Genomic DNA, 26111 nt, shown 5'->3' on the forward strand with positions numbered 1-26111 from the left:
CCTGCTTAAAACAGATTGAAAATGGGCATGTGAATGTGTGTGTGTGTGTGTGTGTGTGTGTGTGTGTGTGTGTGTGTGTGTGTGTGCAGCATTCATCCACTTTGCTCTGAGTCATCTCTGATGACCCTTGTTGACAGTGCAGGTTGTGTTTTCTCCTTCAGCCTGCTGTCACCTGACTTACTTTATTAATTAGTGGAAGATTAACTGAGAGCCTGACTTTGTTGTTTTACACTGGTTTATGGTCCATGTGTGTGTGTTTTTTATATGGGAAAGCTTTGATAGGTGATTTGCTCAAAGAAGAAACCTCATTCACCTGTACTGGAAATCTTGTAGGTATGCTCACACTGCACCTCATTCTCCGATGATCATCCTTCAAATGTTACAACAGCTTAACTGGAGTCCATCTGTGGTAAACTGTGTTCCCAGAGTTAGGACTGAACTTGGACAAAATCTTTCAAGTTTGCTGCTCCCCCTAGCTGAAATGATCTACAGTAAGGCTTGAAACTTTGCGAACTGTACTCTTTGGATGCTTTTAAACAGATCCTTAATGAGATGGTGGCAGATTCATCTGTCTGCAGATGACAGTCTGATGTATGAAGTTTCAGAATCCTGATATGTCTCATATTTACGTGTTGTGTTGGGTGTTTAAAGTTGGGTGTAAGTGTCTCTGTGGTAAAATTGTAACTGTGCTGCTGCTGTCTCAGTCAGGACGCTCTTGGAAAAGACGTTTTAATCTTAAAGAGTCTTTTTCCTGGTCAAATAAAGGTTAAATAGATACATAAAATAACATAAAACAAATCTTTCAGCCATTAATGTATAATGTAACTTTTATTTATCGTTTACAGTTTTTGAGATTTCACTGTTTGAGCAACACAAACTTTTTCAAAAATCTCAGCCTCTTTTTCCTGCAGTCTGCTATGATTTTTTTCCCCTAAATCTTCAGCTTAGTTCCATTCCTAACCACATTTTTTTAGCTTGCCGTCCTGCCCACAATTCTGGCTCTACAGACATGTAAAACACATCACTGTTTAACTGAGTCTCACGGTACATTTGTTTTTCTAGCTAATCATTTTTACCATCAGTACTTCTGTTACTAATACCACAACTTCTTCTCAAACTTACTGTGCTCGCTCCACAATTTATACAACTTCTTTCAAAAATATTACTACTTATAATACTTCTTTTTCTACTTCTTTAACCTCTATTTGTACTGTTTTTTACTATTTCCTGATTCTTTTTTTTTTTTTCCATACCACATTTTCAACTCTGTTTCTCAGCTTTGAGCATTTTATTCCTCATTTTCCTTCGGCTTTAGCATTTCAACGCATTTGGTGCAAGAAAATACAACTTCTGTAGATAGAGTAGATATCAACAGTTACTGACATGGAAAATAAAACCATGATAGAAAAGAGAGAAACAGCTAGTTGAAGTACTAAATTTGTTCTTTATTGTTATACACATGCTGCTATACACACGAGGAGAGACAGGTACTGATTTTAGATAGAGCCACAAACCACCTACTGTGGAGTGATCCTGGATACCAGGTCAATCATGGTCAGAACAGGAACAGGAAGGCACAGTATCAAGTTGAAATGGCACAGAAGAGGAAGGGGGCAGACAAAGTAATCACTAAAAAGCAGCGAGACGCTCAAATCTCTCAAAATTCACATGCAAATGCCAGCCCAATTTTTGAAATGCAAAGTTTGCATGTAGTGCATCGGATGTATTTCTCCCAATCAAACAACTCAAACATTAAGGTTAAATGCATATCTGGTAAATGTCATAACAGAATAAATGAACAGTTCAATTTAATATTGCGATAACAATAAGAAGATACACTTTTCTTCTGTAGCATGAGGTTTGTGATAGAAAAAAAGGCTCTGTACATCAGCATAAAAAATCCTGTCCACAGCTGGAAACGGTTGTGTACTGTAGCATTTACACAAACACTGATGTCAAATGCAACAAGCAGGCAGCCATATCAAGTCAAGGCACAGAGATCTATATGCATGGCGCTACACATACAGGACCAAGGTAAGAAACACAAGCACCTGACCTGCTTTTCTTTGCAGCTACGTCACAGAAGCAGACACCGGCGATGCCACGAGGAGACTGTACAGAGATCTGCCACATCTACGGCAAGCAGACTGTGCCATACTGTGTTAGCTCGGCATGTAGCTGGAGCGTTTATGCTTGTTGCAGGTTTTAGCTATCTTTGAGTTCAGCTGTTAGGGATGTAATCTGTATAGATCTGAGTCTTAAATAATGTGCAATGTACTTGAATCTAACTATTACTTCATTATCAGTTTTTTATAAGTAATATAATATTTGGAGGTAACTTCACAGGATTATAGTAGTTAAACATTGATATCACGTCATTTGAAATGAAAAACGAACATGTACAGATGCTTGAGACTGCATACGACTTAATGTCTTTATAAACTCTTGTTTTAAGGAATGGATTATAAGAAACGATCTTGTTGGAGTGCAAAATCACCTCAAATGGACAAACAGACATGTAAATTATGTTTGCAGGTTTCTGCTCATAGCCCAAATCAACTCGCTGGAAAAACAAGTTATAAAGTTATTCATGTAAGTCACAAATATTTAAACAACAAACTTCTTCTGAATTTAGCGTCAACTGATACAGAGTTAATTGCTCTATAAGTGTGCTTAACAGCACCACCATATCTGGTAGTGAAATATCTCTGGAATCCACATCACTACACGACTTACACACAACTTGCCACGGCCCGGCAGTTAATGAAATGTTTTAGAGCTGGGGAAACAATGTTTCTTACAACATTAGTCACAAGGAGTCAAATTTCTCTCTCGTCCAGCTGAGCTTCCTTTCACGGCCTTTGTCAGCTCTGATCACACACTCGATAGGGAGACGGGATAAAGGGGCTGAATGATCTTTATAAAGCATAAATCTGTTCTGATGCATGAAGAAGAAAATGCTGAATCAAGAGTCAGTTGAGGTGTTGAGGTGCTCATCCTCCAGGTGAAGGGTGCTCGCAGGACACAGGAGAGGCTGGCTGGAGCAGTTTGTGCTCTGACTTTTCAGGCTTTCTGTAGATGCAGATGACCCTAGAGATGAAGAAGAGGAGACATAATCTGATATACAAAAAAAATTCTTTCTTCCTAGCTGCATCTTTGATACAAAGTTGAGATACACTCATACACAGAGAAGCAGTGCAGAAAGGAAAGCCTACATACCACAATTATTCCTCCAAACCAATAGAGCAGGAATCAGGACCTAAAGCTGCCCAAAGAGAGGAAGTTTGAAGGGGAACAGGATGGCAGGAAACAGGAGAAGAGTGTTAGGACACAGAGAAGTTAAATGCAAAGCACAGTCGATTATGGACCGAGTCTGGAATTTAAGGAGGAATGAGTGAAAAAGAAAACAGCTCAACAAGAAGAAAGACGAAAATAGACAAGGAGAGAAGTGGCATGGCTTTCATCCATCAAGCTGATTGGCTGGAAGAGTTTCCTCATCATCTTCGTTTCATGGGGGGATTTCTCACCTGGCAGAGATAAGTCGCCCGCTGGGTCACTCTCTGTTTTGGTCAAGCTGCTGTGTTCGCTGCTGCAGTCCTGAAGGATGTCCCCTCTCGAAGGGGTCCTGTCCTCTGGAACCCATAGGACAGCAATTGTCAGTGAAGCTAACAATCAAAATGAGCGTGATAATTTTCGTCTACTTACTGGAAGACTCACCGTCATCTGGAGAGAGGGACTCAGCTGCGTCCTCTGTAGCCGTGGCCTGAGAAGAAGAGACAGAGGGTTTTCCAAAATACCAGTATGTTTTTTTTCTGAGCTTCATGTAAAGCTACAATGTGGGAACTAGAGGGACAGTATAAAGCCTAAAAAAGCCCAGTTCCCCCTCTTTAAAATGGTCGTAGTGTAGAAGCTTACATCTGTGGGGGCAGGGCTGCTTGACAGCAGAGTGTGTGGCTGGGCATCAGACATCTCAGACAATTTCTCCTCATCTTCTTCTTGGATGGGCGAGGATGGAGACCTCAGGGTGCTTAAGTTATAAAACAAAAAAGGAGATTAATAAAGATTGATTGTTGAATTATTGAAATTAAAAGTCATCGATAGGGGATATTCAGACCCAGCATGTTTAAAGAGTCATTGTTGGGAAAAATCTGCAGAGACAAAGCCAACTAACTTGCAGAGGAAGTGACTCGAGTTGCACACAAGAACATCCTCCTCTTCCTTTTCCTAACCTGATTATTTACAGTAATGATCCCTCTGTGCGTCCAAACACACTCAGTACAACTGATTACCTGTCAGGTGACTTGCTGACTTTGCCTTTCTGCAGACTTCCGTCGCTTAGATGCTCAGGGGAACTCAGCTGTCTGCTTTCACCTCCCAGACCTCCTGAGAAGTTGATGTCATCGTAGAGGGGTGCAGAGGGGATTGCAGGAGACACTGACCGCAGGCCGTTCAGAGCCTCCAGCAGCGAGATGGGTTCAAAGCCAGGTGGGACTGAGTCTGTGCCCTGCAGGGACACAGAGTCAAGGAATAGTGATTAAAAACTGTCTGCAAATAATGAATGCTGCAAAAAGGAAAATAACTCCACTGCCAACATCACATGCTATACAAAACTTCAATTTAGCATTTATCCTATTTATGCTTTGCTTTGCAGTGCAAACAGTTAGCTTTCAGTGACTGATGCAATATTTCATGTGCTTTTCTGGCAAAAATTTACACATCTGTAGCAGACTTTCTTTCATCTGGATGTGAGCTGCAAGATTTAAACCCTGAAGCAGCTGCAGCCAGAAGTGTCCACATCAGAAGAACTTGTTTCTAACTTGTGTGTGAGGAGAAATCTACAGCAGATCCTCCCTTTTGTTCTGCTAAATGACCTTCCTTCTTGAGCAGTGTTGATACAAGAGTGAACAACATGTAACAATGTTACATGTCTGCAGCTCTCATTTGTTTCAGAATTTCTTTTGATGTCTCTGCACATCTTTGCCAACTTCAGCAAACTTTAACTGATTACACACAGATGTGCATGAGACTCACAGAGTGCTCGTCATGGTCCATAGTTTGAGCCAGGACAGGGCTGAAGGACACAGGGGAGAGAGTGCCGGGCTTTTTCCTTACAGCTCTGATCTGCAGCAGGGCTCTGAAAGCTGAGAAGAGAAACATAAGATTAAAATATCCACTTTAAAAAAAACATATATATGCAATTCGGTGTAATAATAGGAAAAGATGTCTTACGCAGCCTGCAGATGGGGCAGTTGTTTGCCTGGTAACGCAGAGTGTCTGCGCAGGAGTTGCACAGACACAGATGTCTGCAGGGCAAGATGAGTGTGTCCCGGAGATCGGACAGACACACAACACACTCGTTGCTGTTGTCGCTGTTCTCATCATCTGATGGCTGGAAGTTAAAGACAAAAGTGACACACACAAAATCAAACTGTGATGCACTTTTGCTGCGTTGTGACCTGTGTTATAGGTATTGTTGTAACCAATCCGAACCTTGGTTTCTTGGTTGTTTTTGTTCTCAATCCCATAGATTTCTTGTAAAAGGTAGCTCACACGGTCTACCTAAAAAGATACAGGAAAAGAAATGTCATGATTACGTTTCACAAACCTGGAAATCATATATACAAGTAAATGTGTATGTTGTCTTCAAATTAAATCACAAGTCCTGACTTGGTTTATTTCCCTAGACAAATCGCAGTGTATGAGACTTCTTCAAGCTCTTTTTAATCTGCACTCAAAGATCTACATTACTCTGACTCCCAGGGGTCTTGGCACAGATTTTTTTTAACACTGCAGTTGAGTTAGGGTCACTGAAGCCCTGCGTAAAACATTCAGCACTTGATTAACCACATGCTGAAGCACGAACAGAGCATGCTTTGCTATATACAGACTTAGATTAAGGCTTAACACATTTATTTAAAAACAAAACAAACCACAAAAAACAGAACATCCACAATATATTCAGCTTTAACCACATCAAGTTAGAAAAGTATCTTTTATGAACCTACAATTTGTTTCTGCTTCAGAGGCTTGACAGAGAAACTTCCATCAACGTGCTGCAGACAGAAGAAGACAAAACTTGTTTTAGCTTTTGTCCCTTGCACACATTGTATAATAGGTTTATGCATACATACTTTTTCAAAGGCAGCCAGGAGCACATGAGCATGTCCCAAGCAATCTGGAAAAAAAAAAACCCAGTAAAAATGAAATGCATTACGCTACAAGAGAAAGATGTGTGAGAGCTGAACAAACATTTTTGTGACTGACAGTTTGCTTGTTGTAGTACTGTAGTACTTAGTTGTAGCACTGAGCTGCTAGTAGGGCTATAGCCAACCAATGTACGGTACAAACTTACGTTTGCTTGTTTTCATGTTTCAAACAATAGTGCCACAAAACTGTACTGACAAATACCTTACCTGATCACGGTGTATCTGGTAAAAAGTTGTCTTGAACAAAGAAAATTTGTTCCAAAACAAGCACACACCTGGTTAAAAGTCACATCGACAGTGTGTGTGAGACTCTGGGCCAGAAGGTGGCAAGGCAGTCCAATTAAAACAGATCCTCCTCATAGCATCTTTAAGTAGTTTACCATGTTTGTATTTATGGTCCCAAGTTTAATTCTTTTTAGTTTCATGATTTGAAATGAATTTACTTAACATTTATATGCTTTTATTAAGGATATACTAGAAATAAACTTGGCTTATTTCCTGATAATCAAGCAAGTAGAATCAATTTCTACTACATTTATGTCTTAAATGCAAACTGTAATATTGTCCAATTTCAACAAGTAGTGCAGCACTTCTAGGAACTATCTAGATGTTAATTAGCTCTGTGAACCCACCGTCTCCTTCATCAACCACAGCCTGGATCACCATGGGAAACACTCCTCGGTCCAGGTCAAAGTTCAGCTACAAGGGGGAAAATATGTACGAGTTATTACAGACTATATTTAAAAATGATGCCTCTCTATGACCAAAAAAGACTCTAGAACATCAGCATCAAGATAATCTATTCTCTTTTTGTTAGTTTAATGTCCGAGACTCTGGATGAAGTGACTATCCTACAAGTGCAGGACAAAATCAACTCATAGATAGGAGGTGCCACTTTTTGCACGAGTTTGATTCCAGCTGAAGTTACTCACGGGAGCTTTAAAGCAATTAAAAGCTGCAGCAGATACTCACATCTTCCTCTTTCCACTCGCTGAAGTCAATTTTGAAAGATGGCATGGAGAACTGCTGGCTCACTCCTCGCTTGTAATGTACAGTTTCAGAGGCCAGTGATGGATTCTTTGGGCTGTACCTGCACAATAACATCACACAGCATGCTACAGATGAAGCAAAATAAACATGTAACCATCAATCTATTCAGTCTTTATGCAGCTGTCATTAATCAAGAACTGTACACACACAGTTCCAATGTCTGATCTTCTTAATCCTGAAAAATGACTCATCTCAGTCTCATTATAACAAAACAACTTCTGTTACAACGGTTGCTTTCATCTTCCTCCAAGTCATATCTGCTGTATCCATGGTGACAGGCAGTTGCTAAGGACCCAGAATATCTATCCTGGCCTTTGTGCTCCAAAAAAACAGAGTTTAAATGTCTCAGCATGGCACAATGTTCTCACCAAAACGCATGCTGTGTGTCAGTTATATAAAGCTGTTCCAAAAAGTAGAAAATTCAAAACACCCCAAATTTTAATCACGGATATGAAGTCACAACACTGACTGCCCACTCTCAAACAGCTACAAACTCAAATGTTGTAACATTCCCTGAATGTGTCTGTAAACTGCTAAGAACAGTCTGATCTAGAAATGGTGGGAGATATTCATGAAACTTGCTGAATGATGAGCAGTATCAAAGGGACAATATCAACCTGAAAAACACAAAATACACCCCCTTTAAGACAACTTCATGAGTATTCAGATCAAGCCCTTACACTGCCATCCCATTGGAGAACTCCTCAAACGCCTGGCAGTAGAGGGTGATGGCCACCCGTGCATCAGCATCAAAGGTGAATTCCACACTGTACTGAACCTTTGGCTTCCCTCCATCTTCAGCAACTGTGTCAGAGTCATCTTTGTACCTGGAGTCAAGATGAAGAGATTGGTCACACTTTGATGTTATTCTTACAGAACTGGGATCCATGTATGGTATCACCTTGCTTCTTTTTTACCTGACCAAGCGCAGGGAGTCCTTCCTGATGTTGACTAGACTCCTCAGGGTTTTCACTGGTTCATGGGGTGCAGGTGTCACATATGGAAACTAGTGAAATAATGAAAATTATTCAGTCAAGACTACACAATCAAAACAATAATAAGAAAGAAAAACCTAACAAACATTTCATTGGCTGGGGGAAATAAACTAGTTTGGAAATCTCTAAAAAACAGCAATAAAAAAACAAACAAACAAAAAACAAACAAACAAACAAACAAAAAAACAGATTCTCACCTGCACAGGCCTGTTTCCAAGAAAATTCAGGTCCATATTTTCTCCAAAGAGGTATCCCTCAGGATGTGGTGTGTCAAATTTCTCCCCTCCCATGAAAAAGTGGCTTGCAAAATAATTGCCTGGAGATGACAAGGGGAGAAAATTGGAACATAAATCACCAATAGAGTGACAAGATACTGACCTAAATAAACCTGATACTCAGTTCAACTATTAAAAAAATGATTCATTGCACAGGTTTGAGTGCTGCTGATACAAACTCAGGACTCGAAATCAAAACGACAAGAGCTGCTAACCTAAAAACAAAAAACAAAACAAAAAAAAAACAGATCAACCTGACACACCGTTTATTGATGGAGTTTATATTTTGATCATATGTATCCATATATAGCCAAGTGGCGGGGTACTGGATTAAATTACCCACATATGCCATATAGTAGGTCTAAAGTCTTGACATTGGAGTGTACTCATCGGTTTTACATGAATGAAACAATTGATAGATGTCTCTACATTCTATAGCAATTTTCGACACTTTCAAAACCATGCAAAAGGATTACAGAGCTGAAATAACTCCAGAAACAACTAATCTCGTTCTTCTTGAGAGTACTACGTTGACGTATTAGCAGGACACAAACACATTCACATATGCAAATAGTATCACGTTTCCAATCAATCTACATTTCCAATAAATGAAGTTAGCCAGCTGCTTATCCAGCAAAATGACGCTATGAACCGAACAAGCTAGCGTCCATTTGATGTCTCAACGTTTTCCTTTACTCGAGCTCACATATACTTATCATTAAGCTTTACCAAACCAAGAGACAGTGCAGACTGTATACCAGATTTCGGTGGAAAACGATAGGCCGAGTTGGCCTGGATATCGATATCCTCCACACCAGCGATTCTGCGGCTCAGGATGGACCCCATCTTTCTCTGCTTGATCGCCGATGTTAGCTACAGTTAGCTAGCAGCCTAGCGACCAACAGCGCGTTGGCAGTTCCTGTTATCACTGCCTTTTGTGTATTCTAACGCCAGGACACAGGTAATAGAACCCAAAACTAAACCCGAACGTCAGATAAACATTGCAAAAGGCATATAATCTATAGCTACGTTTCGCAAGCTAATGCTAACAGGAAACAAATCGAGACGGAGCTGTTGTTGTGCCCGAGCACTGTTGACGTAGGGTAGACTTGATTTGATTGGCTGCCCACGGGAAGGGGGCGTTCCATCGTTAGGAAGAGAACGCCGTGCAGGAGAAGACCAGGGAAAAAGGTAGGGCACTTAAACAATGTATGCACAGTAAATGAAAAAAGAAACCTGAATATATTATTTGTATTTATGCACATAAATATACATAAAAATAGGCGTAAATATTTACACCCTGTCTTCAACAATTTGATGATCACGAATTTGGTTTTTACTGCAGTTCTATGTTGTAAACACCAGGGAGCAGTATATACTTATTGAAGTGTGAAAGAATGTTCTGGTAGATTGTAGTTTAATCTTAACATCGGTAAACAAGGCGAAAACTTGTCCACTGAAGATTTTTTTCTAACAAGTGTTTATAGTTATTGCGTTATATGTTAGTGTTTTGATGGATGCAATAAGGTAATTGAATATTTAAGAAAACAAGCATCAATCAGTTCGCATTGAATAGCACTTCCGGTGTATACTTTCAAATCAATAGCTATAACTATTTGATTTTTTAAGATAAAAATATATCTCCATGTCAGGACTTGACTGTTCAATTCGTTTTGCACCTTAAAAAAAACACAGAAAAAAATCATGCTCTGAGCGCTGATAATGTGACACATTTCTGCAGACCAGCTCAACACAAACACGTTCTCTCTCTCTTGCTATGTGTTCTTTCCTTGAATTCTTTTCTTGTATTCATAAAATCATTTCTCTATTTACATATCACATGTCCCATTTATTTCTTATTCACGCCTTTGATATATCTTATGACTTTGTAAATCAAGACGAGCGACGTTGGCTGGAATTTTGTCCGAGCGGACGTTGACTGCTATCAGAGGGTCGGAGCTGCTAACGTCAAATAACTTCAGTCACACCACGGACAAGCTGCGTTCCTCCTAAAACAAGGTAAATTGGCATTCAGCTCTGTGACAGCTGCATTATTTTTGTCGTAACCTGTAACAGTGTCTGAAAATGCTTTAAACATATATTCAAGTGCATATTTGTTTATATTTGGAGCATTATCTTGAGTTTAATGTTTCTGCCCCTTGAATGGCGACGCTGTGGATAGCTTATGACAGCTAGCAAACACGCTATGCTTTGACGTTAGCAGAACAAACCTATCATTGTCTGCCAAGTTACCTCACCAGCTGAGCACAAACAAAACATCACTTTAAAGTGTTTTTGTTATTTGTTCCAGCCAATGTAACATACGTTTTCCTCGTTCTGTCGAAACGCCATATCCTCTTATGCGTTAGCGAACGTCAACTAACGGTTCACTAATAAAAATACACTTGTGATGGACACGCGTCCCAAATTGAGTTAACATCAGTGGCACGTTTTGCGCGAGAAATGATTACGCAACCAAGTTATTCATGGTTAGTTGTGCAAGTGGCTTTGAGCTGGATTATCAGGCAAAGGATTAAAAAACACAACAGCTAGCTAGTTGGTTAGCCAGGGAGCGTTAGCTTTTGTGTGGGAGAAATGTCTCAGTAGATTTGGCTCATTTCCTGCGTTACATCTCAAAATGTGCCATCATTAGTGGTTTAGTTCTTTCTGATTGCGTTTTAATTCAGTGAGAATATCAGAGGCCAGTTCTGCGCATCCGATCAGCTACTGAGGGAAGACTTGTATTTTATAGAGAAATTGCAGCTGGATTCGAGTCAGCTTCATCGATTGTAAGTTTTCAATTCCCCAATGCTTAGTTGCCTCCTTAAGTAAATTTAACACGTTCTTACTTCTAATTTGGGTATATTTAGCACTCCAGAAGATACATGGTTTTGTCATGTGAAAACATCAAGTTAGATAGAAAATTCTGTCAGTAGCAATTCCTCGTGATTTCCCTTTTCACTCCCTGTGCTGCTTTCTACAGTCATGAGTTATTGTGCAGGCTTTACCTAAACATGTTATATTCTCAAATGTCAGTGTTGATACGCTGAGAGGTTTTCTGATCAGTGCTTTGAGTCTCAGCATGCATTATTTAGAGAGAAATCCAGCTTCCTGCAGAAATGTGACCCCTGAACCAGAGCTCTCACTACTGCCCTTACTGCTTGATTTGTGGTTTTCTTCCTTCAAACCGCTAATGTCACTGTTGTGCATCAGGAAGTTGCTCTTTACTTTTCTGTGTGCACTCTGGTTGTCATGACCTTTTTCAATACTTGTGCACAGTAAGAGCAGCAGTAAATCCAAAGTACTTCATTAGCCTCTGTGACTGTTGATGGAACATTTTATGACTAGTGAGGGTCTGTCAGAGTAATAAGACACAGGACTGTTTTTATCCCTTACAGAATTTAAGTCCTCAGGAGTGTTTTGAGCAGAGCTCCATTTCCAACCCCATTCCCTCAAAAGACATCAGGCCAGTATGTCAAGTGATCCCCCTCCTCCGTACCCTGGAGGTCCCAGTGCCCCACTCATCGAGGAGAAGAATGGACAACCAGGTATGTTTGTAATAATTTCACCTCTTCTTTTGGAGACCCTTAAAGTCTTATTTAATGGGAATTTCCTCTTTATGTGTATAATTTCTAACAGTATCAGGTTTTCTCAGGGATTCTTAAAATTGAGGAATAGAACCCCACATTTTTGAGACACATCTGTTTTAATATACTGTATTTTCATTAAACTGTGCATATTTTAAGACTTATTTGTACTTTTAGAATTTGACTTAAGCAGGTTTACACCCATCTTCTTTGATTTTTGTAACAGGTCCTGTAAGAACTGCTCCCATACAAGGACAGCCGTTACCTCCGGACTATGGTCCTCCCCCGTATGAGGGTCCAGGACCAGGCTTCCTACCCCCACATGTTCCAGGAGAAGGACCGATGCCAATGCCAATGCCTCCACCACCACCAGGTGCTGCACAATGTAGATATAGAACAGTAAAAATAAATGAAGTCTTCAAAAGAGCCACAGTATAAGTCTGTTTCATAAAGTTTTTGTGGTTTCTGATAGAAATTCCCTCTCTGAGATTGCTTTTATTTGAGGACTTCATACAAATGTCTGACATTTCTCTTTCTGGCCCAATCCAGGCTAAAAATGTTGTTACCATGATACAAAGCTTGGTTATATGGCTCCACACATCAGTAAAAGCTTATCTGTGTCAACAGTCATTTATGGTTGATTGAGTGTTATTTCATTCTTTTCAGGCGGCCATTATCCACCCCCACCCGGTCACTTCCCCCACCCGATGCCAGGACAGATGGGTCCAGGTCCTGGTCACTTTGTCCACATGGGGGGCCACACAGCAACCGTCCTGGCTCCACCAGGAGCAGCCACCACTGTGACTGTACTGCAGGGGGAAATGTTCCAGACCTCGCCTGTGCAGACCGTGTGTCCACACTGCCAGCAGGCTATCATCACCCGCATCTCTCACGATGTCGGACTCATGAACACACTCTTCTGCCTCTTCTGCTTCTTTGTGGGGTGAGTAAATGTAGATATAGGGGCCAAGAAGAATAGGTCATGTGACAACTCACAGATTTCAGTACAAAGCAAAATACCCCAAAAACCGAACTATGGAGTGGGCTTTGACCTATATGCCACTGCCAGTAATTAATATACTGATATAAAATGTAGGGTGAGGTATCTGGCCTGGAAAATGGCGCTCAAATCTAGCGAATCAAATTGTGTGCTGCTTGCAAGGATGCCCAAATGTTCCAGGAGGGTTAAGTTTTTCACCAAAAGCAAAAAGGTAAGGAGGAAGTGAAATGCAATTCATATTGCAAAATAATTTCTTGCTAGAAGACTATCTCTGCATTGCCAAACCTTACAGGATTGCAAACCTCACATGGCAAAAACAGATCACCAGAAAGGTTTTCAAAGCTGCACAGAAACTCAACATTGTGGATGTGGTTAAACATACTTGAGAGGACGGCTCAAAACTTTTTCCTCTGAGAGACCCAAGACAGTAATGTCTTATGTAGAATTGGGACTTATACGCTGACTAAACCGTGGCAACAGTCAAGAAACAACATTTGGAACAAGGTCGAAAAATAAAGGCATTACCTAATTTCCTCCCTCTCAATGGTAAATACTGAGTAAATATTAAAAAGCTGTATATAAAACTCTGTCTGCCAAACACAGGGTTGTTTCCTTATGTCAACATTCAGCCAGTTTATATGCAAATCTCATGCACCCGTTAACGCTGTTCTGCATGCAAATGTAAAAGATTCTGTGGAAGAAAGAATAAAGATCTCACTCTTGATTTTTAATCTAGCAAATGATTTTATCTTCCTTTTCATCAATGTATTTGCACAGGCTCTTCCCTGTGAATGTCAACACAGCAACAACAACTGCTTTTCTACCTTCACACAAAAATTCCCCTTTTTTGTGCAGCATCAATATGTCTGTGTTTCTCATTTTCAGGTGTGATCTCGGCTGCTGCTTGATTCCCTGTCTGATCGACGACCTCAAGGATGTGACACACACCTGCCCTTACTGTAAGGGCTACATCTACACATACAAACGTATATGCTAACCACCGACAGCTGTATGCTACAGAGACATGCACATGCACACACATACTCACTCACAGCTCCTCCCGCTGGTAGTGACAGGCTTCTCCTCCCATTTTTGCAAAGTGTTGTGTAGCCCTCTTAAATTGTAAGTGCAGTTTTCTCATTAGTTCACGGAATATTTACTGTATATATGGTTCATCTTAATTCTTTCATGTATAAATATGCATTTGAAATGAAATGTACAAATCTCACCGATTGGAGTATGTAGAGCACCAAAATCACCCACTGAGATGGATAGGCAGCAGGCAAGGGTGTATCTGATCTTTTGTTGGAAACAGTAAGAGACGGCTTATAATGTCACACATTAAAAAGGAAAAACAATCTCTGTATAGATAAGGAGCCTTAGTTAGAGAAAGCTGTGAAAAATGGTCACTTTATTAAAATCATCTGTGAATCCTGCCATGAAGCAAGCATATTCAGTTAAAACACACTGAGTTAGCTTTGTGTTCTTATTTATTTAATATATTTTATTCACTGTTTTGACAAGATAATATTTAGAACTGCGAATATTTTGTCTTATTTTGTTCTTCTAACACACCTGTGTATTTTCCTTTAACACAGTCCCTAATGAATGTTAACGCACTAACAAACCATTTACAGGTCAATGAAGTACATTTGTTTGGGGATGGCCAGGATTGATGTAACTTCTATAACATGTTTTAGTTATCTGGGCTTCAGTTAGTCACACTGTTAAGCATTAACTGTCAAGCCGTTGACACATTCAAAGCCCTCTATCCGTGATGTTTTTTTATTTTAATAATAAAACAAAGATTTGCACTTTAAGTTAGCGTTAAAGTCTCCCGATGCATTCTTAAAACCATCAACCTCAGCTGTCACTGGTGCTTTAGAAATGTTAGATCTGAGAGGAAATTATACATCTTTTCATGGGTACAAGCAGCTTCTAATTTTGGGTTTGACTTATGTTGGCTGATTGAATCCAGTCATCAGCACTTCTTCAGAGTTTGAGTAAGTGGAGCGTGTTGGCAGCGTTACCGAGGACTCCTCCCCCTCTGTCAGCCTGATGCAGTTCTCCACTTTAATTTACTCTAACTAATGCTGTCAGCTGATTGTTGGTACTGTTGGTATTGTTGCTGGTTTACAACGAAAAGATGACACAACAGTATGTTGAAAAATTTCTAACAGTAGTGGCACCATCATCACACCTCACTGTTTGGCCTTTAATCCTCCTAACATGGCGTCAGCCCGTAAAGAGTACCTGCATTGCTCAGATGCATGTTAGATTACTAAAAATAAAAGAAAAAAAAGTATTTGAACTTAATAGAGACCTCTCTGCTAGCATTAAGCTTCAGATAAATGATTGTATCACCATCCATCTTGCAAAATAACAGTGATTCTGTTGAAATTACTAACAATGAATCAACCATTGTTCCAGCACAGCATGCCTAAACTGCCATTCACCTCCCCTCACCAAGTGCAGAATTTGTCTGCATGGACTGAACGACAGATTAAATCATTCTCACAGGCTAGGTCCTTGACTTTGTGTTTAAATTTACTTTCCTTAAGGCTAGCTAAGCTGTGCAAGAAAGTTAATTTTCAGTTGAAGGATTGCATTGAACTTTTAATACAAAGTACTGTATGCCATTGTTGTGGATAATGCTGGTATGCATTGCTCTAAATGTCTGTGATATGTATAACTATGTAAGTCAGAAATTTGTTTGACTGTTGTATACAGTTACTATTTTATCAATAAAAATCAGAACATGATCTTTCATCCAAACTCATTTTATTGTTTTGAAAATGATTTCTGTGTTGGAGATGGACTGTGTGTAGAAATCATCTGCGAAGACTGGAAGAAAATTAGGATGTGCCCTCCTGCAGATCTTCAGAGCCGGCACAAACATCCAAAAATTATAGAAAAGCTAGTGTATTAGTAAATACAAGCTCAGAGACCAAGTATGTGGGTTGTAATCCAAGCATTAAATACATTTAAAGTCCAAAGGTTTCAGTCTCTCCATCGGTGCCCACACTGAGCATTGCAGCATTTGTAGAAAGTTGTCATCGGCTCATCAGCTGATCTTGTCTGAATCTGCATGAAGTATGCCCGAGGATGCTCACACTTGGGACATGTTTCTGTGAAGACAAATGAGTGATAAGTTTCAATCTATAAGTGCTACTAATCAAAACGAAAATGCGTAGAAGACCAGAATTTGCATCAACTCACACTCCCCAATAACATTTAAACAATTTCAAGCATGTGAAGTATTTCAAAATCAGAGCAGTTTTTGCAGAGTGTAGCAACCACTTAATGAACTGAGAATTTAGACAGCACCACAGTGAGATGAAAGGGTTCACCATGTGAATTCAAGTGAGCCCATTTACTACAAAATATTAGGTTAAGATTATTCTATTCATTTGTTTCCACAAACATGTTAAATTTAGTGCAATAAATAAATAAATACATACATAAATAAAGACAGCACCAATGGAAATATACAGTTGCAAGAAAAAATATGTGACCCCTTTAAAATCACTTGGATTCTGTATGAATTGGTCATAAAATGCATTCTGATTACCCAAAGTTTATTGAGACTTTTTGCAGGTGAGTTTAATGAAGACACAATTGTTGTTGGGGTATTAACACAATCTATAACCAATTTATGGAGAATCCCAGCTAATTCTAAAGGGTGTAAATACTTTTCATTTTTGATATTATACTCATACATGCTGAATCAGGAGTTTCAAACAGAACTTTTTTAGAATTAAAACTTTCACTTCATTACATTTTTAAATTGAATAATTAAAAATAATCCCTATAGCCTGGGTTATGAAGGTGGTATGATGAGTTTTTCCAGCATGTGATAAATCACCACGCACTCATTGTCTTATCTTTATAATTGACCTGGTAAGGTATTTCATAACTCTTGTGTTTATAAAGACTTTTTCATTAGACAGCTTCATAAACGTCATCGTGTAGCTAGCTGTGACGTACCTGGAGTTGAATCCACGTTTTCCCATGCTGCAGCGCCACCAAGAACATCATCCACCTCTTTTAACTTAGGATACTTTCTGTTATTTACCTGTGGAATAGAGAGACGTGTCAAAATCACCAAGGAAATTTATATTAACAATGCCATCTAAACCCTAACCCAACTTAGTTTACCTTCCTCGTGATGTTGTGGACATACGGACAGGTATTACATGCGAATCTCATACACTTCTGTCCTTCCTCGACGATTAATACATTCCCGCAGGTTGGACAAAAGAGAAGCATGTCAACAGATAAATATTAAGCTTATCTAGTCACACAATATGACAACACAGTATGAAGAGGTATTTCTTAACGGCTACGTGTGGAGCTGATGAAAACAGCTACAGAAACGAGGTGCAGCCCTAAAAAGCGCTCGACAGCAAACAGTGATTTTTGAACCCTTACCCGTTTATAAAAGCTCGACGACTGGTGGATAACTATTTGATAAATATAACAACAAAATATTAAAGATATAATAATCACAGAGTTAATTAGCTTACAGATTTTATTTCTAGTAACAGCTAAATATATTGAATTGTTTATTATTTTGTCGTGTTATCGGAACTATTTGTAATGCTCTACGTTTTCCTTCCGGTAAGTTTAATTGCCTGCACCAGTCATGTGTTTACTACGCTTGCTTGATGCCGTTTCACGAGAATGCAAGTTGCTTTTGTCTTTTCTGTTTTTGTTTCTCGCATACCCTCAAAGTTTTTTTTTTCAGACGTTGAAACCAGTAATGTGCTAGCATTTAGCAGTTGGTTGTACGTTGAATATTTCTAATGTCGGACCAGTGATGGAAGAACAAGGTGAGGACACTGTTACAGGAGAAGTGTCTGTAAAAGATGAAGAGTTGGAAAAAGAAGATCTGACAGCCCCTAACTTTGAAGAGGAGGATGAGGAGGCTCTTCCTCACTCAGAGATCCTGGATATTTTCGAAGAAGGACTTGCTAGACTTGTGCAGGACCCTTTGCTTTGTGATCTCCCAATTCAGGTTGGTTTGGCTTCGGCAGGGTACAAAAAAAGTCAGAAAGATAAGTGAATGCTGTTCAAGTCTTTGCTGTTGTTGAAGAGGAGTTATACATTTCTCGAGAACTGAGGTGTTTCTTTTCATCAGGTGACTCTGGAAGAGGTGAACTCTCAGATTGCATTGGAGTATGGACAGGCCATGACTGTAAGAGTCCTGAAGGCAGATGGAGAAGTAATGCGTAAGAAATAATCTAATTTAGAAACACAACAAAAGTTATTCTGTTGGTAAAAGTGTGTTGTTTTTCCTGGTGCTTGTTTACATGGTTTATTGATTTAATCAAAATTAATTTGTTTAATCAAAATTAGATTTTTATTGCTCACTATGTATAACCTATAAGCTATAAAAGATGTCTCTCCACACAGCCATTGTAGTTGTGCAGAATGCCACCGTCCTGGACCTGAAGAAAGCCATTCGCAGATTCATGGAACTGAAACAACAACGTGAAGGCGGGGTGAAACATGTCAGCTGGTAACTATGTTTAAAAACACAGCAACATGTAGGTAATTTGTTAATATAGTCTTTGATTCACATGTGTTGCTTTTTCTGTATTTTCAGGAGATATGTGTGGAGAACTTTTCATTTAGTATTTCAGGGGGAAAAGCTTGACGATGACAAGATGAGACTGAAAGAGTAAGTGCAGTGACGTATCTCTTCTTTTGAATAATGTGCTGGCTTTTAATCAGCTGTTTGACACCCCCCTCTCTGTTTACTTTTGTTTTTAGCTACGGCATCAGGAACAGAGATGAAGTGACATTTATGAAGAAGCTCAGGAAAAAGTGACGTGTTCAGCTGGGAAAGACACCATCTCCTGCAGAGTGGCAACGCCCCTCAATTTTGAAATGTTTCAAATTAAAGATCCCAAGCATCCATCCAGAAGCTCTTTATAATCTGTGCAGATTTTCAGAATTATGTTGAGTGTGTTGTTTTTAATTTCCTGCAAATATTAAAACTTTATACATTTTAAAATAAGTAATTTGTTTCTTTTCATTTTATTTGTTCATCTCACTGAAAGCACCATGCAACGTATCCCTGAGAGCGCACTTGTAAAAGAGCACAGGGGATTTGAATATTTCCTGCTATAAATGAACATTAGAAGCTCTTGTTGATCTAGTTTGAATATTACCTGTTGCAGATTCGCTTGGTTCAGCTGGGTGAAGAAGGTAACACACATTCTTTTTTTAAGTATATTTCTGTAACATGAAATTTTTTTTAATGAAAAGGTGGCAATTTAGATGTTAGTAGTGAATAACATGAAATTTATTTGCCCTGATCCTCTGCTACCAGTGTGTTAATGGTTAATTATGATGTTTATAGAAACACTTTTAGTGGTAGAAGCACTAGAAAATCTCTGACAGTACTTAGTGTCTTTAAATCAGCACTTATAAAAAAAAAAAAAAACTCTGATAAATAACTTTCCTTCTGAAAGTATAGAAGGACTTTAATTGGATTGACCCTGAAGGTCTACCTTTCAATTTTATGAAACAAAAACAAAACGTCAGAGAGGTTAATTTTTCCTCTGCTGTATACCTCATCTCTCTTATATTAATGAAAGTGTTGGATTTGAAAAGGGGAATTGGTAAAAGCTGGTATTTTTCTTAAAATGACCTGTGTCACATCTTTATTCGGTATTTTAGTGAGTTAAAAATGCACTGTTTTTTATCAATGCATCCTACATTCAAGTTATTTTATTCAGCCGTACTAAACCACCCCAGTTTATTGGATGAATCACACTATTTTGTAAGAAATGTATTTGTGTTTAACTATAGCATCCACCTCGACTGTATTGGAGTAAGAGAAAGGGATTTCTAGCTTTTACTCAAAAGCAACACTAGCACAGAGGTACAGTTACAACCAGGTGGGAACCTAAAAAAAAAATGTTGCGGATGCAATGGGAAAAAAAAAAGAAAAGAAACTTCAGTGATCTTTTCACATCAAGAATGTTATCCAGTCTTTAAACAATCTGATAACAACAACGGCTTCAAATGATTCCCACTTTGATTCCAGGTGCCATCATGACTTCTTCTCACTCAAAGCCAAAACAGATCGCTGCAGAGTTAAAACGTATTTCACTCAAGAAGCATCAGCTCCTGGAAAGGAAAAAAATGCAGAGCTTAATTGAGGAGCTGAGGTGTCGAGATGATTTTGAAGTAACAGGTATTGTAAAACTACTGTTAAAATTGCTGGTACAGGTATCTTCAACATAGACACTCTAATTGAGTCAGAAGACTCTGAGTGGTTCTCTTCCTGTAATTTCTGTTTCAAATAGAGGAGACAGAATCAATTGAGGATTGCAGCATCGATGAAGAAGTTAATCAACTGACAGAAAGGGAGACTGAACTCCAAAAAAGCCTTGATAAAATTCTTAGTGCTAATGGAAAGAGGAATGATAAGAAAGGTGAGTCTGTGTTTACAGCAGGAAGTTATTCAACTGTCACCCTCAGTTTTTCTAAAAAAAAGATTTTCTCATCTTAAGTAGATGTTAGTGAACCATCCAGCCCAGTGACTTACCCTGCTCAAACTGCTTCCAGCTCAAATGTTTTCTTTGTTGAAGCTCCACCTACTTTCCCAGGTGAGTCAGTGATGTTAAACACTCAGTTTGCTTTGACTGTGGTTGATTTTGAAGAGGGGGTATTGATTTTTAGTCTCTGTAGGTTACATGATTGAAAACAACCAAAAATCCATATTTCTGCTCTACAAACCTTCTTCCCTCTGATTGGCCAGCCCTCTGGAAGCCCAGATCTATGCACAGACCTTGGTGTTTCAGGCCCACCCTTCCAACATATCAGGCATCAGTTATGAGATCCTTAATCAATGACTTCATCATTTCTCCAAGTCTCTTTAAGATCTTGTAAAGATCTTGGGCTACTCTCAGAAGTGACCATTTTGAGGTGATTACAGACAGATTCAGGGACTTTTACAACCTATGGATACACAGTGGTTTGAAAATGTGCCTATTTTTAGCATGGATATCCAGCATTGTTACTTAATATCCATGTTTAAAATATGGAAAGCATTATACCCCCTCTTTAAAGTAGATAACCCAAACTTTTGATCTAACCCTTGTAAATTCTTCTCACATGTCTTCTTTTATTGCCTCTGACAGCTCCTAAGGTGTATCTGGACTTGGAAAACCTTCCCTCCAGCTCGTGCAGGACTCAGTGTCCGGAGTGTCGTCAGTTTATCATGACTGAGACTTCTACCTCTATCAGCAGTGTTACCTGGCTGACCTGTTTCATTATAGCTTGCGTCGGGTATGGCAGCATTCCGTCCATCCTGGTGACATATTTGCATGGGAACCATAATCAGACCTTTATGGGGTTGTTTCTGTTTGTGCAGCCATTGTTGCTTCCAGGTTTGTTGACTTTTCATTTTATACTCTTCCCCTTTTTTATTCCCATAATTACAGTGGCGTAGTTGGATGTTGCCTCATTCCTTTCTGCGACAAAAGGTTCAAATCCATCAAACACAGATGCCCCTTGTGTCGAACAGCGATTAAGAGCATCCAACAGCTCTGAGGGAAAGCAGCGGCGGAGAAAGCTGAAGCTTGGACAGGATGCCGTTGACTCACTGGTGAGGCTGTATTTCACACAGCCACTGTGTTGGATCTCACTGTCAACATCATGTTTCTTCATCAAGCAGGATGAAGATCAGTGTTGGGAGAAACAAAACGATGCATTCACACACGACTGGCTAGCATTTGTCACTGTGACTAATACTCTGTCGGTATGTAAATGTGTATTATATGACACACAAGATGCAAATTGATCTTTCACTAAATCAAAAGTGTAATAATATAAGTTGACCTTGACTCTTTAACTCCTGTTACGAGACCTGTTCAAGTTTTTTGAAAGTGGATACTGTTTTTTTATGAAGGTTTATAGATTAAAATAGTTGATTAGACCCCCTGCTCAAACTCTTGGAAGACCATGTTTTGAGTCTTTTTTCTATCTTTTATAAATGTGTTCGATAACATTTAATTGAGGGAATGAGGGCAGCATTGTGGCACACTTGTTAACACTTCTTGCTGCCTTGCAGCACAAAGGTCACCAGTACAAATCCTTGTTTGGGAAAGGTGGGCCTTTAGACTTGCATGTGTGATTTCCCTTTGTGTGAGGCACTCAGTTCCTCCTACAGTCCAAAAACAAGCTGGGATAGGCTTGAATCCTGATCTATCCGGAACAGGATAAGCTATAGATGATGAATTAATAATTAAATTAAATTTCAACTTGATCTGTCCACCCCTTTCACTTTGATTTGTAATAATGCAAATTTCCAGTAGATGTCACTGTTTCTCTAAGGCTCTCTGACATTGAAACTGACACACCTCTCCTGCCACTGGAATTCTGTGTGGTGGGCCGTTTGCACAGTTTGAGTGGCATGAATATACAGAATTATTGAACAGAGTATGTATGCATCATTTTTAAAATGTCTTCTCGAAAATAACTGATGTGCCATTAATGATGTACATAAAATTTCTTGTGTTCTGCTGGAATAAAAAATACCTCTATTAAGAAAGGTAAATTCAATAGAGCTGAATCTTCAGGTGTTTTACTTAAAGTTTCGCAGCAGGATCAGTGCCTTCTTCTTCAGTGAAGCCCTCAGAACCAGCGAGAATCTGCTTCTCCAGCAAACCAGTCCCTAAAGCGAGTTTTAACATGCACCCTTTCAACAGAAACTGTTATGTCGAACTGGAGTGCACTTTGTATTAGGTCCACATTTATACAGGATTTGAGTGCCCCCCAATAAGGGTTGTCAATAAACAACTCAATGGTTTTGCAGTCAAAACCATTCAACAGACTCAGAAGCGACCAGTCGATGTACCTACAAACTACAGATTTATTTCACATCCCAAATGAGCCCCGGATTGTTACATTTGCCCCCAAACAAAAAACACAGAGGAATACAAAAAAAAAAAAAAAAAAAAAAAAAGAGAACACAGTGCCCTTCTCAAAAAATATTCAATCAACTTTCATGATCATTTAACAGCGTAAGAAAGCAGAAAAGAAACAGGAACATGCTGGTTATTCTAAAAAAATGTCCAGCAAATGGCACCATAACAGAAATCAGCTGCACATTTATTCATCTTGAAGAAACTAATTTCAATTTTAAAAGAAGTTGTTAATACTGATGGATTCAACTTTTCCAGTAAGAGCTCTGTCTCTGTATATTTCAGATAGTTTGACAAGACAGTTATGTGAAAAATTATTGTAAGCTGTGGGTGAAATAAAAACACTGTGGGTGCTCTACCAATCAGGAACCTTCAGTCTTCTAGGGCCTCACCCTCAGAGTTCTTGGAACAAAAATGAAACTGGTTTCTTCTATTGAAAACCACTTTTTTGTAGCTTTGACCTCAAATTGTTTTCACACTCCTGTTTGGTTCTTATTTCAAGTGTACATACACAGAGAACATTAACAATCACCTTTGAGTGAAAATCATGTAAAGCTATAAAACAGCTCGCACATTTACAGTGTTTCTCCATCAGTTTGTCCACTGGGAAAAATCTGTTTCCCTGGTCATTTCCCACCAACTTCAGAGGGTTTTACATTCATAAAGCTCAAATGACAAAGTAAGACAATAACGCAAGAAGAGATGGAAAATCTAAGTTACAACTGACATTTTAAAGCCAAGTCTGTCTCACTGTACCAGCCCTCGTCTGACGTCAGGCTCCCTGTACAATCACAGAGTGAACAAACACAACTTCTCATCCGCTAAACTGCTTATTACTGATGTTTCAATAGCAAAACTAAGCTGTCCAGTCCTTTAAGAGCTAAGGATAAAAATGTCTTCCCTCAGATTAAAAAATGTAGTCTTTCTGGTATAAAAAAGTCAGACGGTTGCAAAAATTCCCCTCCTCGGCACTCATTCCCAGTTCAAGTGCAGCTCATGTGAGTTCAGGAAGTCAGAGGAAAAGACGCCCACAGGTGCTGACATGTCCAAAGGGTTGACTCCCTCTGCTGGCACAGACAGGGTAAGGTCCAGCCAGTCCATATTCTCCATGCTGCCGTTTTCATTTAAGTCCAAGTCCATGGTAACAACAGGTGAGTGTAACTCCTCTATCAGCTTCAGTGTGTGTGGTTCAGCTTCAGAGGAGCTGTCCAGGAGGGTTTCCAGCTCAGGGTCAGAGGTTAGAGATACTAAGCTGCTGGATGTAGGGTCATGTGGTGACGCAGGCAGCTGGGCCACTTGGACCACAGGTGGAGGGCGGGATAACACGGTGTTGATGGGAAGGGTGGTTACACTGGCAGTTACAGGATGAGGCTTGTCCAGGCTGGGGGGATCCTGTCTGATGAAGGGCGAGATCTCTGAAAGAAGAAATGCAGAGAATCATGAGCTGACTGTACATGTGACATCTGAATGATTGAGGGATTGATTAACCCTCACCTCCACTCTCGATCAACACATCAAAGAGGTCGTCCATCTGCTGGCTGGCTGCAGAGGGACCCTGCAGAAAACCAGAACAGAGAACAGAGTGTTTCACAGCTATAGTGATAACCAAAAGGGTTGGTAAACTTTGCTGAAATGTGTTTGGGCTTCACCTGAATAGCTGTTAGCATGCTGCGTGTCTGTTTAACTGCATCCTCGTAGCGTGGCGGGTCTTTGCACTTCAAGTGATTGGTAAATTTTGGCGGCTGTAGGATCAGCGTAGGCTGGCTTGTGCAGGAAGACTTTTAGAAAATAAGATAAACATTATACAAATTGTAAAATGCATTCATAAAGAGAAGAAGAAGAGACTGAAGAATCATCCTCTACCTTGTCTTTAAGTTCTGTGGAGCCAGTTTGGCCAGAGGAGGCTCCCATGGGACATCCAGTGGTTTGGAATGTGCTCAGTAAGCTCTGAGCTGTACCATCCATCCTCCAGCTCTGCACAGAGATACAGGAAGGTGTGACATTACAAGTGATGCATTCTGCTTTTTGAAGATTTGTTTTGACTCCATGCAAGCAAGATAAGTGCAGCATGTTGGATATGTAACAAAGCTAGGCTAGATGCTGCCCTGTTGGTTGTGGCTGCCTGTTGCAGCAGCTCTTTCTTCTTTGTGCGTTTATTGTAATTTTTTCGTCTCTTTTTTACCTCTTTGTATTTGGAGTAGATTATTACTTTGTATGGCTCATTTGTTGGTCATGGACACCAAACTGGGTTTTTCTTCAGTGATATTTTAACTATTTTTCCTACGTGTAACCATGGCTGCATTGTTTGCATGTGAAATCAGCTGTTAGCAGCCTGTAGCATGTCAATGCTAACTGGTGTAAGGCCTGATGTTTCCCACAAGGTGAGGAGAAGGAGGTGAGGATGACGTGCTGGTTCTCAGGTGTGAGCTAAGAAGTGACGGCATCGACCTGTCCTTCCATCCATCGTTACTGGGAACGTAAGATCTATCTCCAATAAGTTGGACAAGCTAGCCATGCAAACCCAGCAACAGAGGGAATACTAAATGGCAGAGTTGCATCATGCTATTCACAGACATGGCTAACCAAGCTAACACCAGACAACAATGCCACATTGGAAGAGCTTCACTTGCTGTGAGTGGACAGAATCCGGGAGACAGACACAACAGACTGCCAAAGAAGCTCGGTCCTGGACCCTGTGGAGGTGGAGACTGGCTGAACTGGAGAATGATAGACAAGCTGTCATCATCTATTTTCTTATGGACCCTTTTGCACTATACACTTTCTTACTTTTGTTTTCTTAATTGCTGCTGTGACTCCTGAATTCCCCCTCTGGGATAAATAAAGTAGTTTCTGTTCTATTCTATTCTATTCTATTCTATTCTATTCTATTCTAAAACTAATTATTCAAAGATGGAGGCAAACTCAAATTAACTAGCCCAGAAAGGTAAATGAGGTTTTGAGTACCTCATTTACCTTTCTGGGCAAAAAACCCTGGCAAACAGCAGTGTGGCTGCAGGATTTTTGCATTTCTTCAACCCCTGCAGTGATCTCACTGTG

General features: G+C 39.7%; 5 protein-coding genes across 12 annotated transcripts in view; 2 read left to right on the top strand and 3 right to left on the bottom strand.

Annotated features, from left to right (window-relative positions):
* Positions 1–809: 809 nt before the first annotated feature.
* On the bottom strand, positions 810–9423 carry mgrn1b (mahogunin, ring finger 1b). 2 transcript variants are annotated; one of them, XM_074695925.1, is made up of 17 exons: positions 9285–9423; positions 8449–8567; positions 8174–8262; positions 7937–8083; positions 7179–7296; positions 6839–6905; positions 6132–6175; positions 6002–6053; positions 5491–5555; positions 5230–5389; positions 5032–5141; positions 4290–4504; positions 3916–4027; positions 3718–3763; positions 3528–3632; positions 3220–3265; positions 810–3090 (listed from the first exon to the last, which is right to left on the bottom strand). In XM_074695925.1, the coding sequence occupies exons 1-16, from the start codon at positions 9370–9372 to the stop codon at positions 3225–3227; spliced, it is 1578 nt and encodes a 525-aa protein (XP_074552026.1). In that variant the 5' UTR covers positions 9373–9423; the 3' UTR covers positions 810–3090; positions 3220–3224. The 2 variants fall into 2 exon arrangements, with proteins under 2 accessions (XP_074552026.1, XP_074552025.1); XM_074695924.1 differs by lacking the exon at positions 3220–3265.
* Positions 9424–9582: 159 nt separating this feature from the next.
* cdip1 (cell death-inducing p53 target 1) lies at positions 9583–15852 on the top strand. Of its 2 annotated transcripts, XM_074695929.1 has the most exons (6): positions 9583–9717; positions 10425–10545; positions 11925–12074; positions 12340–12486; positions 12780–13056; positions 13999–15852. In XM_074695929.1, the coding sequence occupies exons 3-6, from the start codon at positions 11999–12001 to the stop codon at positions 14108–14110; spliced, it is 612 nt and encodes a 203-aa protein (XP_074552030.1). In that variant the 5' UTR covers positions 9583–9717; positions 10425–10545; positions 11925–11998; the 3' UTR covers positions 14111–15852. The 2 variants fall into 2 exon arrangements, with proteins under 2 accessions (XP_074552030.1, XP_074552028.1); XM_074695927.1 differs by lacking the exon at positions 9583–9717 and having other exon boundaries at positions 10286–10545.
* A 59-nt stretch (positions 15853–15911) lies between these two features.
* Positions 15912–17507, bottom strand: polr3k (polymerase (RNA) III (DNA directed) polypeptide K). The gene is made up of 3 exons (XM_074695930.1): positions 17272–17507; positions 17101–17188; positions 15912–16241 (listed from the first exon to the last, which is right to left on the bottom strand). The coding sequence occupies exons 1-3, from the start codon at positions 17380–17382 to the stop codon at positions 16114–16116; spliced, it is 327 nt and encodes a 108-aa protein (XP_074552031.1). The 5' UTR covers positions 17383–17507; the 3' UTR covers positions 15912–16113.
* Positions 17508–17728: 221 nt separating this feature from the next.
* Positions 17729–19121, top strand: snrnp25 (small nuclear ribonucleoprotein 25). Its single transcript, XM_074697080.1, has 5 exons — positions 17729–18130; positions 18254–18344; positions 18529–18634; positions 18722–18796; positions 18889–19121. Exons 1-5 carry the CDS (start codon positions 17933–17935, stop codon positions 18944–18946), a joined length of 528 nt encoding a protein of 175 aa, XP_074553181.1. The 5' UTR covers positions 17729–17932; the 3' UTR covers positions 18947–19121.
* Positions 19122–23029: 3908 nt separating this feature from the next.
* The window catches only part of mrtfbb (myocardin related transcription factor Bb), a 69061-nt gene continuing 65979 nt past the window's right edge, over positions 23030–26111 (bottom strand). For all 6 annotated transcript variants that reach the window (XM_074696869.1, XM_074696868.1, XM_074696867.1 and 3 more), the window contains 4 exons: positions 24918–25028; positions 24704–24832; positions 24549–24609; positions 23030–24469 (listed from right to left, as the gene is read on the bottom strand). In XM_074696869.1, coding sequence (XP_074552970.1) covers positions 24027–24469; positions 24549–24609; positions 24704–24832; positions 24918–25028 — 744 coding nt within the window. In that variant the 3' untranslated portion in view covers positions 23030–24026. The remainder of the gene's footprint in view (positions 24470–24548; positions 24610–24703; positions 24833–24917; positions 25029–26111) is intronic.

The sequence above is a fragment of the Halichoeres trimaculatus genome, unplaced genomic scaffold (genome assembly GCF_033239565.1).
Source record: "Halichoeres trimaculatus isolate MK-OKI-2021-1 unplaced genomic scaffold, fHalTri1.1 fHalTri1_scaffold_20, whole genome shotgun sequence".
In the NCBI taxonomy this organism is placed as follows: Eukaryota; Metazoa; Chordata; class Actinopteri; order Labriformes; family Labridae; genus Halichoeres; species Halichoeres trimaculatus.